The sequence below is a fragment of the Pholcus phalangioides genome, unplaced genomic scaffold, assembly GCF_987345545.1.
Source record: "Pholcus phalangioides strain wild (caught in Gottingen) unplaced genomic scaffold, Ppha-v1.0 ptg000017l_1, whole genome shotgun sequence".
Taxonomy (NCBI): Eukaryota; Metazoa; Arthropoda; class Arachnida; order Araneae; family Pholcidae; genus Pholcus; species Pholcus phalangioides.
The window spans coordinates 36486808-36499351 of NW_028301610.1; the positions used below are offsets into that span (position 1 = coordinate 36486808).

The window sequence follows — 12544 nt, forward strand, 5'->3', positions numbered from 1 at the left end:
GCCAAAAACGAGAAAAACCTTTCGATAGTTGTGGTCAATTGAAGTAACATCCCTCCTATTGATAAGTGCGCTACAGAGCCACTTTAGTGATCTCTAAATGTTTCGCGGATCCAAGTGCTCTGGAAATGTGCTACGCATCACTTAAATAATCTGAAAATGTGCCGCAGGTAATTTGAGTGATGTAGAACCGCACTGGGGGCCACTTAAGTGCTATAAAACTACGTCACATGTCACTCAAGGGATCTCTAAATGTGTCACGGATCGCTTATATGTTCTGGAATTGTACCACGGGACACTTAAGTGATCTGTAAATGTGCCGCTTGGTTCATTTTAACAAAATTAGGGTTGAAGAGGGCAGGCCACATCAGATAACCCCCAGGGCCATATTTGGTCCGCAGGCCAAGGACCTTTATGTGATTTATCATTATATGGCTTAGAGGTTGAGTCGCGATGAATTTATTAAAGATAAATTTTTTGAGTTCATAGCCTTGAAATAACACTGAAATTAACAGAAATTGATTATAATAACATATAAAGGTATTTTTCTTCCAAAATTTCAATTAAAATAAAAATTTATTTTTTTTTTTGCATTAAAAAAATAAAATTTTGATCATGTAAAGGGACCACGGGAGAACACCCTATGTCCCTCCCCCCCCACCGTGTACGTCTCTGATTCCACCAATATGCGTTAGGTTTCAGAGGGGCAGAGTTGATGATGAAATTTTGTTGACAAGGGGGAGAGGGGGTCAGTGTTTTGCTTACTTTTGCTGATAGGGGGGGGAGGGGGGTCAAAAGTGATTATTATACTTAGTACAAAGTGATTTTTTCCTCACTTGTACATCATGGTCTTTTTTTTGGCATTTAAAGCCATTCTGATTGAAAGGCAGTCGTGGTCAATGGTCATGGCACTTGAAAGTGGGGGAAAAACCCTTTGCACGCACACACACACATAATCAATCTTTTATTTTAAGATAGGATTGCTTAAAAAAACGGGGTCAGTTGTGAATGACAAATTTTCCCACGGAAGAGATTCACGAAATTGGGCAGTGTAAAGCCATAAAACTTCCTCTCTCAATCACTTGCATGTGGTTATACGAAACGGACAAGTTTTTAAGTATTAAGGTTGCAGAGAGAGGAAAGGGACAAGAAAGTATTGGAGGGTATTACATAATTATTCTCCATGGAAAAAAGGCCATTCAAGTAAAGCCATGAATAAAGGGTGCTGATGAGTGAAGAAAATAGATTACCTATTATGCATGTTTGACATTGAATAGCAGAAAGCTTCCATCTTTTTCAGAAATGGAGGGACCCCACACATAGAATTACTGGGATAGTTATTCACGTCCTATAACACATTTAGAAATCACAACAGACCTGGAATCGCAACACCATGCCCTTTTTCCAGATCTTATCTCCTTCATGCATCTCTCATGTTTTCAATTCCCAAAAACAGTATTAGGATTTCATAGTAGGCATGGTTGCTAGTAGCGTTTATACAAACTGGAAACCCCCTCTTACTTCACATTTTTCTTCCCAATCTATCCTTCCTCCCCCATCTCTTTCCCAAGCAATGCTATGCTATAGCTATAGAAGATGAAGTAAATTTTTAACAATATTCGCATTAATTTTTTTTTAATCTTTTATATTTAATTTTCAGTATTAATGTGTCTCAACAGTTATTTCTTCGATTCTCGGGATTTCTGGAATGGGAAATCTCAAAAAATTCCCGAGAATGGACGGGGGGAGGACTACATCACTATATGAAAAATACAGCAACCCAGTAAGAGCAATAAAAAATCAATAATTATCATAAAATATATATATACTGCCCATAAAAAATTATGGTTGCTCAATCTAAGTATGGATAGCTTCTCGATTTATCCCAGTATATTTATCATATTTCTTTCTAAATGTGTCAAAGGATTCGGTAGCACAGGTCAATAAGATACTCGCCTAAAGTACCAAAGGATGTTTAGAGATGTCGCAAGATTGATACCCGGTTTGTCCTTGTCAGAAACCTTCCTGACACGGGTACAAAAGAAACAGTGGCAGGACCACAGAAAAAGATTGGTAACGCAGAGAGTCCACATCGTGGGGTTAACACACCAACCTCACGGTTAGTCTAAAAAATACTTCCATTTAAAATTGGCAATAAAATGTAGGTCCTGGTCTGATTAACGGTCGTGTGCAGAAAATGACCATGATGTAACAAAAACAATCAATTAAACATGTCAATCGTGTCAGAATTCACTACCCCTCCTCAGGGAGGAAAGCTATTCCATTTATTCACAACTCTATTAGACAAAAACTCTCTATGACACCACAACCTAGTTGTCTTTTACCAGTCGATACTGGTGTCTCCTTGTCAAAGCAGTGGATTAAAAATGTATTAGTAACTTGTGGTCCATTTTATCCATCCTTTTTTTTTTAACCTTTCCACTTTTGTATCCTGTTGAAAATTTCGAACACTTTAATCATACGAAGTACGAAAGCCTGGATAACCAAGCAGAGATCAAGATGTTGTTCGGAAAGAAAATTCACATTCCTCTGTGGGGAATCAAACCTCCAATCTCTCACTGTCCGGGCGAGTGTTCTAACCATTGAACTACAGAGGACAGACATTTTCAATCCTTAGAGCATATGTATGAATGCTGAACGGGACTGCGCATGGACAGCCTCCAAGCTCAGCTAATAGCCCTTACGACGTTAGCACCCAGATGGCGACATATAGAGAGAAACGAGCCCCCAGAGCCCATCTGGGGGCTAACGTCGTAAGGGCTATTAGCTGAGCTTGGAGGCTGTCCATGCGCAGTCCCATTTAGCATTCATACATATGCTCTAAGGATTGAAAATGTCTGTCCTCTGTAGTTCAATGGTTAGAACACTCGCCCGGACAGTGAGAGATTGGAGGTTCGATTCCCCACAGAGGAATGTGAATTTTCTTTCCGAGCAACATCTCGATCTCCGCTTGGTTATCCAGGCTTTCGTACTTCGTATGAAAAGCGGAGAGTGACATCGTTTCTCTCTATACTTTAATCATATCCCGTTTTACACCTGTGCTCTTCCAATGTAAATATTTTCAAAAAATCAAGTCTCTCTTCATAGCTTAAGCCCCATGTGCCATCAAGAGCATGCAGGGCTCTTCTCTGCACCCCCAATGAAGTCAATGTCCCTTTGTAAGAAGTGTCTCTTAAACCTAATCTAACATACTCTAATACAGGACAAATTAAGCCTGGCAAAAAGTGGAAGAGTCACTTTAGGAGAATGCAAAGAGACTTTTTAAAAATGAAACAGCATTTTATTCACTTTTTGACCACTGCTGAACAGTGTTCAGAATACCTAAGCCGCTCATCAATAAGAATACCCAGATCGGTGATCCTAGTTGCATCCGGAAAAATAACACCATTCAACATGTGAGTGAAACGTGGGTTGTTTGGACTGAAATGAACAACCATTCACTTGTCGACACTAAAGGTGATGCTGCAATCGTTAGCCCATCCCGCAATCCTATTCAAGTTTGCCTATAGCCTTTGACTTTCACCCCCAACTGCCCCCATAAGCTTCACGTCATCTGTGAAGAATCACAATTCCCATCGATACTTTGATTGAGCTTATTGATAAAAAGTGAAAAAGTATAGGACCAAGGACACTTCCTTGAGGGACTCGACTTTTAACACCTGTCCAATCGCTAAATCTGTTCACCATATCCCGCTGTGATCTCACAACCAAAATTTTATCAAATTCAACAACTTGCCCCCAATCTCATGTAAATGCTTCGAGAGTTTACCATGCTGAACTGAATCAAATGCCTTCTGGAAATCAAGATGAACAATGTTGACATTTTTGCCTTTTCCCAAAGCTTTAGTCATGTGACCATAGAAGCAAAGGTGGTTGGTTACACGTGACTGCCCCTTCCTGAACCCATGTTGGTTTTCCGACAGCACATTATTTTCATCTAGCCACTTCACCAATTGCCTTTTGATGATAATTTCCAAAATTTTTGAGAGAAAGCTCTTCAAACCCATTTGATAACAATTCAACACAGTTTCTTTACTACCCTTTTTAAATATTGGAACAACAATAGCAAGCTTTCGATCCTGTGGGATGATACCCTCAGCAACACTGCTCCTGTAAATCTGTGGAATGGTTTCAGCAATTCCTTAGCACATTCCCTAAAGACCCTAGGAAAAATATCATCTGGCCATGGTATCCATAACCAAATATCATCTGGCTTGAACATACATTTTCTAGAAGATTTAGGGCTCCCACATCTTCCATATGAATTTTGTTAAGGACTTTGTCACACCGTGACACATCTATACTTTGGTTATCACCTTCTCTATTAAAAACTGACATGAAAAAGTGATTGAAAGCACTACACCTGCCTACATTGCTCTGTACCCTAGATCCTTCTATCGAGAGTGGGGCCAACTGTCTCCTTATACCCATTATTGGCTTACCTGAAAAATGATTTTGTATCAGAGCCAGTGTTATCTGCCAACCTTGATTCAACTTCCTTTTTCTATCCCTCATTGCTTTCTTCAATGCCTTTCTTTTTTCATTAAATGATGACAGTTCACCTCTTCCACTTTTTTATTCTCTAAATGCCGGTCTCTTTTCAAGATAATGATTACGCAATTTATCCGTAAACCAGAGAGGATGCGAAGAACAAACCCGCTTTTTATGAACAAAGGGTATGACATGCAAAACTGAAGAGAATTATGCTCTGAATTCTTACCCTTACTTACCACCCTCACTGATACTAACCGGTCTCTGAAAATTACCGCTAACCTTTCCCTCAAAAGTTGAAAAGTGATTCCTCGAAAATGGGACCATTCTTGTGTTACCAGCTTTAGTGGAAGAAACATTAGAGAAAACTATTGACATGATGATCACTAGAAGAAAATTTGTCCCCTCCACATGAAACATGTTTATTTTATTATTTATTTATTTCAGTTTAAGATATGTCATAAAATTACAATATATCACTTATTATTCGACAAGAGGCTGGGACCTGTATATTTGACCGTAGACAATTTTTTATGATCAAACTGTAAGTAAAAGGACAGAGTAAGTGCTAAATGTGTTAAAGAAAATACATCTGTACATCAATCAGTATAAATAATAATTATAAATATATGCATATTCATAATTATATACATTTACAAATACATTAATTATATTTAAATGTAATTCTCATACAGTACATTCAAATAAATTTCCAATAAATTCCAATAAATGCCCATGGTGAGCGGGTAGTCACTTTAGATCATAGTTTTCTAAACTGTTTGTTCCATAGCCCTCTTCTGTAGAATTTTTTTTCTCTCATCGCTCTTTAACTCAAGCCAACCCATAGGATCCTATGTTATATGTGTAGCTTCTTTTTTATCGCCCTCCGAACCATTCCATCTACCCTCCGGGGGGGGGGGGTATATTTCCCACTTTGAGAAACACTGCTTTAGATTTTCAATTCAGCAGTCTTCTGATGGACTTCCCTCTTGGCTGCTGTACCAAGACAAATTCTTGGAGCCTATTTCTTGCACAACTTAAATTTGTTGTCATACTGATGATGATGTCTTCTTGCCATAACGGCAAAAGTCACTGCTCACTGTCAACTGCAGAAGTCAGAAGTGCACTCAATCAAACTTTTTGATGGTAAATGCAACTTATCAAAGCCTATTCAACAAATCTGGTGTTCTTCACAGAACACCAAACCATACTGTGAATATATCATTGAGACAACAGGTAGGCTAATTTTTGCTGAAGCTGACCATCTCTCTCCAGAACAGTTATCTTCCACCAAAAATGAATTTATGGACGTGCAAAAACAAGGGCTGTGTTGACCAGTGTCAACAGGGCACGGGCCAATCCAATTCATATGATCAAGAAACTTAATGCTGCGTGATGTCTCTGCTGTGACTACCATTAGCTAAACAAGATCACCACACCAGACAAACATTCATATCCTCACTCACATGCTTTATGGGAGTGTGATCTACTCAACCATCAACTTTGTCTCATAATATCAACAAATTCCAGTGGCAGAAGCTGACATGCCCAAGACTGCCACCATCACACCGTTCAGACGTTACAAATTTCTTTTCATACCCTATGGACTTTGCAATACCACCCAGACATTCCAGAGGTACATTGACCAAGTGTTGGCTGGTCTGAATTTTTCAGTGGGGTACATAGATGACATCTTCATTGCATCAGAGAACTCTGAACAGCATAAATAGCACCTGGACATAGTTTTCAAATGAATGGCAGACCATGATCTAAAGATCAACTCTCAAAAGTACAAATTCTTCCAAAATGAAGTCACATTTCTTGGACACAGTATATCATATAAAAGGATTTCTCCACTTCATGACAGTGAAAGCAATAGAAGATTTCCCAGGAACTTTGACGTTTTCTGGAAATGTTGAATTTTTATTCAATATTCCTTCCTAGGTTAGCAAAAATGCAAGTGCCACTATGTTCATATCTTCAAAACAAAGTTGAAAGCAACGCAAAGATAGAGTAGACTGAAACATCAAATCAAGCTTTCATAAAGTACAAGCAGCGACTCATATCTGCAACTCGTTGCTTTTCCACATCCATCAGCAGAACTGCCTATTAAGGTAAATGCATCAAACACAGGAATCGACGCCTGCCTACAGCTGGTCAGCTTACACTAGCAGTCTCTTGGTTTCTACTCCAGGAAGCATACCAAAGCTGAAATGAATTACATTGCTTACTACAGAGAGCTCTTTGCAGCATATGTGGTAGTGGAGTAGTTTCAACACATGATCGAAGGAAAACATTTCATCCTCCACACGTCTACACCAGTGGTGTGCAAACCGTGGGTAGTGACCACCCGTGGGGTCACGTCAATGAGCTAGGGTGTTGCAGCAGATTCTCCAAAATAAAAACTTCTAAATAAGAAATTTTTATTTAAAAATATGTCAAATATTTAAAGAACACCTTTATTCAGCTAAACCAATTACCATGTATCATACAATGTAATTTCATCAAATTCTACTTGCACAATAATCAATAAATCGGCTCTGTCATGCCAGAATCACGAATATGCAATGTCCTTGCAAGAAAAGAATGTGGGAATTGACCATTGAATGTTCATTCTACCCATGTTACTCTATAGAAATTATTTCCCTAAAATGTTTTGTAACATGTTTCACTAGCAATACACATTCGCGTTTCAAGCACAAGTTAGATGGCAACACAAGATACCAAAGCAGCTAATAAAAATAAAAGGAAAATTTGTGCATTCGTGCTTTTGGCATGCGTCAGACGATATCAAGTTAGTACTTTTACAGGGTGACTTGGAGAGAATCACCCGATTTCAAAATTGTATATTTCTTGAAAATTAAAAACACAGAATAGAATGATAAGTATTATGTGAATTTATGGGGGAAAATGTGTCTACGCTTTATGAAAAGTTTTTTTTTAAAGGTCAATTTCAAGTGTAGAATCATTTTCAAATCCTGTAATTCTTTCTTAATCACCCTGTATATGAAAATCAAGCACCATACACTTTGCCACACTTCCATTTTGCATCCAGAACATATGGTCAGCCTATGTGGGGAGGGGATTGTCTCTGGACATGGTCAACCTGTGAAGGGGTTGCGATAAAATTTTTGGTCAAAAGAGGGACGTGCTTCAAAAAGTTTGCACACTACTGCTTTATACCGATCACAGGTCCCTTATATGCACATTTCATCAGAAGCCTCACAAGACATACATCTCCAAGACAAACATGATATCTTGACTTCATCTGTCAACATACACTGATATACAATACATCAGGTGTACAAAACCAAGTCTGAGGCTCTTTCTAGAATACAAGCTATCACATGCCCTCCATCAATAGACTGTTTTGAGATTACAGAAGCTCAAGAGAATGACAGCAAACTTGACTCTCTCAAGTATTCCCCCTCATTAAAACTGAACATCTGCAATCAACTTAGTGTAGACAAACCACTCTGGTGTGGCACATCTTTCAATTGAGTACGTCCATGTATACCAAACACTCTTCAATGACACATTTTCGATGTTCATCACAATCTATATCACCGAGGCATCAAAACCACAATATTTCTCATCTGTGATCACTTTGTATGGCCTTCAATTCTAAAAGACTGCACCTCCTGGACTCAATGTTGTGTGCCCTGTCAAATATTTAATATTTGAAAACATAGAAGGTGCACATAAATATTCAAAAACATGCTTTTTCCGCTCCAGGAAAAATAGAAATACTAGATGTTCATTTCAAACACGTGCACATTAATGTCATTGGTCTACTTCTGTCATCCCAAGGTTACACATATTGCCTCATCTGCATTGATCGATTCAGCCCTTCCATTGAAGTCTTACCAATGCCGGACATGACAGCAGCCACTGTTGCCTCAATATTCTATTTTGGTTGGATCAGTTCTTTTGGAATTCCTGAGAAAATAACAGTGGACCAAGGTCAACAATTCAAAAGCTTCATCTTTCACAAACTCATCAAACTCCTTGGTATTCAGCATATCAGAATGACACCTTATCATTCTTAAGCTAACGGAATGATAGAAATAGTTCATTCACAACTGAAAGCAGCTCTGACAGCTAAGTCAAACATGAACTGGGAACATTCCAACGTTCTGTTAAGTCTACGATCCTGCTACAAAGAAGATCTCAAAGCCACACCAGTGTAACTCTTCTAGGGCACAGATCTCAGATTGCCAGGTGATCTGATCGCCAACAGTAGTAACAACATACTGGGTCCCACAGAATTTGCCTCCATCCTGAGCGACTACATGCAGCAGCTGCAACCAACTCCTGCAACGACACATAGCGAAAAGAGACTCTACATGCATTCAGAGCTGAAGAACACCACCCACATCTCCTTGCAGTCAGACACAGTGAAACAATCACTAGTCCCTACTTGCAATGGACCGTACAAAGTGCTTAAACATGGCGAGAAGACATTTTGCCTTCACAGAAAAGGAAGACCATCCAGGGTATCGGTTGATGGATTAAAACCTGCCTTTCTGTCCGCCAACAGTGTGCCTCAGTGGCATAACAAAAAACAGATATATCCATTCCAAAGACTTCCTCCATCATTCCGAAAACCATCCTGTATAAATGACACAGATCAGCAAAAATATTTGGAAAAACCATCTATGTTCATCGAAGCATGTGCCCTTTAAAAGTTAATTTTTTCCCTCCTCTTTTCTCATCTTTTCGACCATGAGGGGGTACTATAGTGTACCCTGCATGATGGTGCTAAGCATCATGATGCTCTCCCGGCAATCAGCTAAGGATATTGGTGATTTCAGAAGACAGGACTTGGAAAGCTGCCAAGAAGCTAAGCGACATTACGCTGCCTCTTTAGACAACTTCTCTCTGTTGTCCATGTACATGCTCCATGTTTTTGTCTCAGCCTTTCAATTTCTGTAGTGCAAATATTTTCTAATGTAAATATTATTTGGTGTAAATAAATCAACTGTATATTTTTGCAACCGTCTCATCGAACAATTAAATAATATTTACTTTATATGCAGTATGCAGAAGCTAATTTTCCTGCCTGTAATTCAGGTATTGTTTACTGATAAAAAAACAATTCCATCTCTTATTACTTTACTATTCCAATATAGGGTTACAACAGGGTGGTTTTATACAGTCGTCCTGTTTACTTTTGTATTTGCTGCATCATCCTTAATGCACTTCAGGCAAGCATAGATATGAACTTCACATTTCCTCCTATCAGGCTTTATGGAATGGCAGTGATATCAAATGATCTCATATTGAAAGCCAAAGACATTGTTATTAGTAAGTTTTTATTTCTTTGGCATGTGTAAAACAATGTAAATTTATCAAATATATATTTTTGACTTGATTCAGTAATTTTTTTTAGTTTTTGTGAGGTCATAAATTTTTTCTTGAATGATTGTGAGGAGAAATAAATATGTAAAAGATAATAAGTAAAAGATGTACAGAGTGAAAGTGGTCTTGATGGTTACTCCACAGGTGGTGTAATTTTTTACTGCTTAAATTAACATTTTATACAAATACAATGCCACAACAGGCAAAGCGCCCAACAAGGTGGCTGATAAAAAGATGCCCATAATAAATATGGATGTCATATATTTCCAAAATACAGCAACCCAATTAAAAATGCAATTAAGAAAAATTATAAACAATATATACACATGATAAAATATTATACAATGCCCATAAAGAATACTTTTGGTTGTCTTATTCTAAGTATGGATAGCTTCTCGATTTACCCCAATATGTTTATCATATTTCTTTTTAAATGTGTCAATTGTGTTACAATTTACTACCTCCAGGGGTAAGCTATTCCATTTATTAACAACCCTATTAGAGTAAAATTCCCTGTGACACCATAACCTCACATTGTTTTTCACCAATTGATACTGGTGTTCCCTTGTAAATGGGACTTCTGTGTAAATTTTCTAGAGGTTTTTTTTCTATGGTAGTAAAACCTTTAAAAGTATACATTTTGGACCTAAGCTTTACAGTCACGCTTTGACTGTCAGTAACTCAGTTTACATCACAGCAGGAGCAGCTTGTCATAAAGGTGCGAAGGCATGCTCCTTATAAGAGAATTTTAAGGCATCAATTTACCGTATATACTCGTGTATAAGCCGACCCCCCTACTTCAGGACCACCAAAACCGCAATAAATTGAAAACCCGTGTATAAGACGACCCCAAAAAATCCGTGCATTTCAGAGAAAAAAAAATCTTATATTTCCATGCAAAATGAATAGCTTACGGAAATTTACAACAGAAAATGATTCAAACTTTTTAAGCCGTTTCTTCTGAGTCTCCAAACTCATCGTAATTCATCAGATCATCATAGGGTGCGGCATCGCCCCTATGATGGGTACGCTGTCATCGCCATTGTCACTTTCAAAGAGGATATCATCTTCAGTTCCGTCCATCGCATTGCTAATGCAACACTTTTTGAAGGATCGGATGATAATTTCAGTGGAGATAGAATTCCACGCCTCATGTACCCATTGTCACACTAGGCCAATGTCAGGTTTCTTCAAGGCACCACCTTTTGTGGTTTCTTTATCATCGGAACTCACCCATTCGATCCACAAATTCCTCAAATAGTCTTTGAGAGGCTTATTGATGCTCACATCTAAAGGCTGTACAATCGACGTTAGCCCACTTGGTATCAAATTCAATGATGTCTTCGATTTCTTTGCCTCGTCTTTGACATTTTCGGGAGTTTGAACATATCCCATACCAATAATGCCGGTTTCTCGAACACTGCTACAAAAATGACTACTGATTGTGGGGGGGGGGGTCAATATTTCCTCATCAAAAACTGACCCGAGTATAAGCCAACCCCCCGACTTGAGGAACGAATTTTTCCACAAAAAAATTCGGCTTATACACGAGTATATACGGTAATTCGCTAAGTTGTCTAAATGTTAATTTAATGTCCTAAAACTGATATATATCCCTTGGATTTTATTAGTTTAATTTAAAAAATCATTCTGAATCAAAAATTGGAAAGAAAAGTCACACATTCCTCTTTGGGAGAATGTGACTTTTCTTTCCCATTATCTTTGCTTGGTATCCAGTCATCTGTACTATGTATAATTAGCAGAGAGGTTTAATGTTTCAGTCTATGTCGCCATCTGGGAACTAATTTTGTTATAAGCTGTTACTGAGTTAGAAGGCTGTTTATTGCATAGTCCCATGCAGCCCAAAAGTAACAGTGTTCTTAGGAAAGAAAATGTCTGCCCTCTAGCTTAATGGTAGAGGACACGCCCAGAAAGTGTGAGGTTGGTAGTTCATTTCCTTCACAGAGGAATGTGACTTTTTTTTCCCAATTATTTTTCTTGGTATCATCTGTACTACTGGTAAACTGAACATGCTTCTCTGTTACACATTCCTCTGGGGAATTTCTAACAAATTGGTTGTTATTGTCACATCAGTTGTTAATCCTAATGTTATTATCAAAGGATTATTACTCTTCTACAATAAGTATATGCAAATATTCTGCATCTGAAGTACAGGTGACTTCAGACCCAGAATACTTGCATATATTTATTGTGGAAGAGTAATAATACTTTAGTGTTTTTTTCTTTATTGTGTTATTAGACAATGTTGAAGTCAAATATTATGGAAAATCGAAAAATTATTTCTCCATATAGTTACAGTTTTCATTATTATTTTCTTATATAATTGGGCTGCCTTTCATTGTTATAAGTTAATTGATAGTATGCCCGATAGAATTGCAGGATTTATTGGACTGAATTGTTGATCTGCAAAAACAGATCAACTTTTCAAGCAGAGTTTCAGTGTGAAAAAATATCTATAATTTCAAGACTTTTTTTTTTTGTAATTACACATAATTAATATACATTATTAAAATTACAAAAATTTCATTTATTGCAATTTTCCTGATATTACATACAGTGTATATCCGGCATACCAATAAATAACTACAAATCTATGTTCAAGTTATATTTGTTTTTTTTGTGCATGTTGCTAAAATTCTAATCACAGTTCGAT

At 37.7% G+C, this 12544-nt stretch overlaps 1 protein-coding gene across 1 annotated transcript in view; it reads left to right on the forward strand.

The window, feature by feature from the left end:
- Positions 1-12544, forward strand: part of pcx (pecanex) — a 359123-nt gene that overhangs the window by 191463 nt on the left and 155116 nt on the right. Inside the window, exon 17 of the mRNA XM_089247188.1 lies at positions 9642-9816. Within this exon, the coding sequence (XP_089103314.1) occupies positions 9642-9816 (175 nt within the window). The remainder of the gene's footprint in view (positions 1-9641; positions 9817-12544) is intronic.